Raw genomic sequence first — 5599 nt, 5'->3', positions numbered from 1 at the left:
AAAAAAAGAAAAAACAATGGCAATACAATATTCTGTGGATATTTGGAAGTTTGAATACTTTCTTTTCTTTAGAACTTTATTAGGTATTCTACAAAAAATATTCCAAATCTCCTACCACTACTTTCTTATATCCATAACTTAAAGCTATATGTTGATTTTATTGGGCAGAAACTGTTATTAAACCTTGTCAAATAATTGGCTTACTATTATTACTATTGTTATTATTATTATTATATGTATTGAGATTACTGGTGATTTTACTGCTAAGATTTAAAACATGAATAGTGACTGGAATGCTGCAAATTAAAGCTTATGGCTCACACCTGTAATCCTAGCTATTCAGAAGTCAAGATCAGAGGATCGCAGTTTAAACCTATCCCAGGCAGGAAAATCCATGCAACTCTTATCTCCAATGAACCACCAGAACACCAGAAGTGGTGCTGTGGCTCAATGGTAGAGAGCTGGCCTTAGAGCTGAAGAGCTCAGGGACAAGCCCCAGGTCCAGAGTTCAAGCCCCACAACCGACAAAAAAAAAAAAAAATGCTACAAATCATTATGAATAGGAATCAGATATGTGAATAAACAGGCACTTATAGTGCATTTTCCCTGTATACAATGTATGTTTTCAAACTAAGAAATCGCGTCATCTTTGTAATCTTTGTAAATTTGTTCTTGACCCAGACTCAACATTTCAGAATACTATTATAATTATTCAAAAGCTTAATAAGTCATCAGTCCATAGAATTAGAATTTTTAATTACCTTTCTTATCCAATATGAATTGCATAGCACATACCGGAGAGCAAATATGTCCATTTTGTATTTTGCATGAATCTTTTTTGTTGTCGTTTTATTTGAAATCGATTTTACTGTCCTAAACTATTTGTGATATTTTTACATTTTGTCTTAGATAACACTGCCAGAATTTTAACCCGAAAAAATGGCTTCAACAGACATGAAATCAGCACCTATCTCTTGCCTGTGGTGATATCCGACAATGACTACCCAATTCAGAGCAGCACAGGCACGCTGACCATCCGCGTGTGTGCCTGCGACAGCCAGGGCAACATGCAGTCCTGCAGCGCCGAAGCCCTGCTCCTTCCTGCGGGTCTCAGCACTGGAGCCTTGATTGCCATTCTCCTCTGCATCGTTATCCTGCTGGGTAAGAACCACCAGGGCAGCTGGACCACCTCCCAGGATCCTACTCATTAGGTTGATGAATAGGAAGTGTTGCTATTAAAACATCTTCCTCCCCTCAAATAATGCCAACGCTTTGAAGGTCGATTTAACTTAACGATTCAATATTATTTATATGAAAATACCTGTTTAAAATGTGCATTTGTGTAGATATTTTTGTATGTGTGTGTGATTGGAACAACCCATTACTCCAATATCGTTTAGGCTGACAAGAACTTATTCAAAAGCAAATAAAACTGGAAAGAAAGGAAAACTCCATGTCTTTTAGGCCAGCCACACAACTCTTGGTAGCTTTGCTGGATGTTGTGATGGAACCAGATGCTCTCTGAAGGCCCATGTTCAGAGGACAATGAAGAAATAATGATAATAATCAGAACCCCCAACTATCTCATAGCCAGTCAGTCTTTGCCACCCATGTGGGGTGTGGTAACAGACCCTACTGCAGATTCCTGGATCATCCTCCAAACTGTTATTTTAGGAGAGAGTGGGAGCTGAAGCAGTGGGCAGAATGCAGTATCTTCTCTGCACTACCCCCAGCACATTTGAAAGCTGGATATGAGCAGATCTCATTAAGATGAAACAAAGAGAAAGATGCAAGCTGATCATTTTTTCTAGAGGCATCTTAAAAACCTTGACTTAATTTAAAAAAAAAAATCCTTCTAGCTACCTACACACAATTTCCAAAGAAAAGTTACCTTACATTTAATTCTTCTTTGTAAAATATGGATTTGAGGCAGAACTTGACTTTTCCATGTATAAGACTGATTAATCTTAATTTCATTTGTCAGAATATGTTCGAATTGATAAGATTTTTATTTACCATTTAACTTTCTACAAGGCATGAGGATACATTTCTGTCATCCTGGTTACTTGGGAGGCTGAGAATAGAGATTTCAAGATTGAAATTGCTTTGGCAACATAGTGACACAAATACACACACAAAAAAACTCCACAAAATGAAATTTAAAGAAGTAAACAAAGAACAATTTGGCTTACTATCAATAAAGTATACACATTAAAAAAAGCCCATATACATAGTTTCCAATATTTGAATCAAATTAAAATATGAATTATATATTACCTGTTGGAGTACATATTTTAAATTGTATAGGTGAAGTCATACTGCTGAAATATTTATTATAAAAGAAAACACAGGAATATTAAACATAGCAAAATTTTATTTAATGTCTACTAGCTATTGAACACTCATTAGCACTCTATAAGATTTTTTTTTCATCTTGAATAAAGTAAGTGTTACATTATGGATAGTTATCTATACTTCATGCATAGTCACAGTAAAGACTGGACATGGTTGACATATTTGCTAAAGCTCCATAACTTTTGAGTGACTGAGCCACAGCACCTTGCTATTAGTCCCTGCTTCCTTAATTTCCAATGACATCTGCAGATTACTTCTTGTTTTTTTATCCTTGTGTCCGGTTCAGGTCTCCCTCACTCTTCCACACTCATTGAAACAATTGTAGAATAGCCTTTAACCTGGTTTACTTGTCTCCAAAATAATAATACTTGGTTTTATACCCTACAAATTGTGTGTGTGCATATATATATATATATACACACACATATATATATATAAATAATGTTTATATATATTTATAGATATAATATATTTACATATTTATATATTATATATAAAATATTTATATTATATATATATAATGTTTATGTGACACCAAAGAATGGAAACCAGGGCCTCATGCATACTAATCAAGCATTATACCACTAAGCCACATTCCTTACCCACATTTTGTGTGTGTGTGTGTGTGTGTGTGTGTGTGTGTGTGTGTGTGTTTGCCAGTCATGGGGCCTGAACTCTGGGCCTGGGCACTGTCCCTCAGCTCTTCAGCTCAAGGCTAGCACTCTACCACTGGAGCCAGAGTGACACTTCCGGTTTTTTCTGCTTATGTGGTGCTGAGGAATCAAACCCAGGGCTTCATGCATGCAAGGCAAGCATTCTACCACTGAGCCACCTTCCCAGCCCCCCTCCCACTTTTTTAAATGGCTGTTGAGAAGCACCTCCCCCCCACACACACTACAGTGTATATATACTTTCTAGTTGCATAGCTTAAAAGTATTGCTGTGGGGAATTCTTCTAATCCTGATTGAAAATCATTTTCTGACACTCCAACCATCAGAAAAATAAATTCATACTTGCAACCAATTGAAGTACATGTTCACTATCCTCCCTCTCACAGGAACGTTGTTTATTGAGCATCATTGATTGATAATAAATAATGTGGTGTACCATCTTTGAATCACTCATTTCTGTGTGTCCATGAGTATACAATCGAGACAAAATATAGTGAGATTTTTAAAATTAAAATATATATTCTCCTATTTTGTCAGCTTGCTTATTATAATAATTTTAGCCTCAAAAACACATAGAAATTCATTAAACCTCTTGATTTTATAGGATTAATAAAGTTCAAGGTTGACAACACAAATTTGAAGACAAGTAGTCTGAGCAATATTAATAAAATAAGAAAAAAATCACTGCATATACATTTATATAACAATACAATAATTTTCATTTTTTTATTTTTATACATTTTAATACACCTCATTCAAGAAATAAGTATCACTCTCTTATTTTCTTAATTAATTTATGCCTGTTTCTCTAAATCATTTTAAATAATCAAGACCATGATATTTGGGTGAGAAAAAAGGAGGAAATTCTATTGTAATGAGGAGTGCTGAAATTCACATTTCCTGTTGAGTTCATATTATGAACATTATTTTAGTTGTTAATACCAGTAGCATTTATTAGAATTTTTTTACAGAAGAGGTCTTCTTTCTAAAAAGTATGTTTTTCTGTGGCTCTAACTTTTTACAATGCATTTACTCAAGGTTTATACATGTTTCTTGTAGTTAATTCAATATTGTAACTTACATATTCAGTTTGTAATTTGATCTAACAATGTTGGGATAGTTATATTTCAAGGCTTTTAATTTAAAATAAAGCATATATCTCTAAAAATTTCTATACATCTTTAAATCTGCATGATGTCCAAATAACTTGGCCAGTTTTATTTTTAATGAGTTCTTTTAATACAGTGTGTGGGGGGGGGGGAGCCAAGGAAACCCTTGAGCCAAGCTTTCTAGTAGAAGTCAATACATACCTTGTGAAGAATGTTGTTTTTCTATAGTTTACCCGGATATGAAAAATTCTCTTATTAGGAAGTGAATTCAATTTTTCTAATTTTAATGTAGCATGTTATGTCACTACTTATGGCAAAAGATCAATACTTCCTGTAAAAAGAGGAACTAACTTCTAGAGGTTCTTAGAAAAATAGGTAAACTCTAAGTTACTCTACCTGAAGAATCTTCCACATTGCTTTAGAATCGAATCAGAGGAACTACTCTTGGAAATCTGATTAGCTAAATGCTTCCCCACTCAAACATAAATAAATATGTATATATACACACGTATAAATATATATACACACTATATGTGTATCTATGTGTATGCATGTGTACATATACACATATATGAACGTATGCACATGGTGAGTCTTAGGGTGTAACTTGGCCGTCCACACAGCTTTGTGTGCTTTATAGCTTATTGATGGCTTATTCCCGACGTGTGCAGAGAGGACTGCTAACGGACCCTCTTGTCTTTCTCCCAAGTTATAGTAGTCCTGTTCGCAGCTCTGAAGAGGCAGCGCAAGAAGGAGCCTCTGATCCTGTCCAAGGAGGACATCCGCGACAACATCGTGAGCTACAACGACGAGGGCGGCGGCGAGGAGGACACGCAGGCCTTCGACATCGGCACCCTGCGCAACCCCGCGGCCATGGAGGAGAAGAAGCTCAGGAGGGACATCATTCCAGAAACACTCTTTATCCCCCGGAGGACGCCTACCGCCCCGGACAACACGGATGTCCGGGATTTCATCAACGAGAGGCTCAAAGAGCACGACCTGGACCCCACGGCGCCTCCCTACGACTCTCTGGCCACCTACGCCTACGAGGGCAACGAGTCCATCGCGGAGTCGCTGAGCTCCTTGGAATCAGGTACTACCGAAGGAGACCAGAGCTACGACTACCTGCGAGAATGGGGCCCTCGGTTTAACAAGCTAGCGGAGATGTACGGCGGCGGGGAGAGCGACAAGGAGACCTGACCAGCCCTGCCTTGCCGAGGCGTACCGCGTCCGGGAGAATGGGAAGGAGGAGGCCCCGCCCCGCCCTGCCCCTGCCCTGCCCTGCCCTGCCCTGCGACGGTGTCTCCACTTCCCCATATTTGAGATTCAGGAGAACGCTCCTGCAACTCAGCACAATCTCCCCCATTTCTTCCTTAATTTGCTCATTACTTACATTAACTCTTTCCTATAGGATGTCTCCTGGAATATATATGACATTTTATTTAATCACTTCCAAAAGCCAAA

The 5599-nt window shown here is 37.7% G+C and overlaps 1 protein-coding gene across 1 annotated transcript in view; it reads left to right on the top strand.

The window, feature by feature from the left end:
• Positions 1–5335, top strand: part of Cdh10 (cadherin 10, type 2 (T2-cadherin)) — an 85682-nt gene extending 80347 nt beyond the window's left edge. The window contains exons 10-11 of the mRNA XM_013013855.1: positions 910–1161; positions 4845–5335. Coding sequence (XP_012869309.1) covers positions 910–1161; positions 4845–5335 — 743 coding nt within the window. The remainder of the gene's footprint in view (positions 1–909; positions 1162–4844) is intronic.
• The last annotated feature ends 264 nt before the right edge of the window (positions 5336–5599 follow it).

This window comes from Dipodomys ordii, unplaced genomic scaffold, assembly GCF_000151885.1.
Source record: "Dipodomys ordii isolate 6190 unplaced genomic scaffold, Dord_2.0 Scaffold21, whole genome shotgun sequence".
NCBI classification, from domain to species: domain Eukaryota; kingdom Metazoa; phylum Chordata; class Mammalia; order Rodentia; family Heteromyidae; genus Dipodomys; species Dipodomys ordii.
Note: the sequence above shows the minus strand (reverse complement) of the source record. Positions and strands in the feature narration are given on the sequence as shown.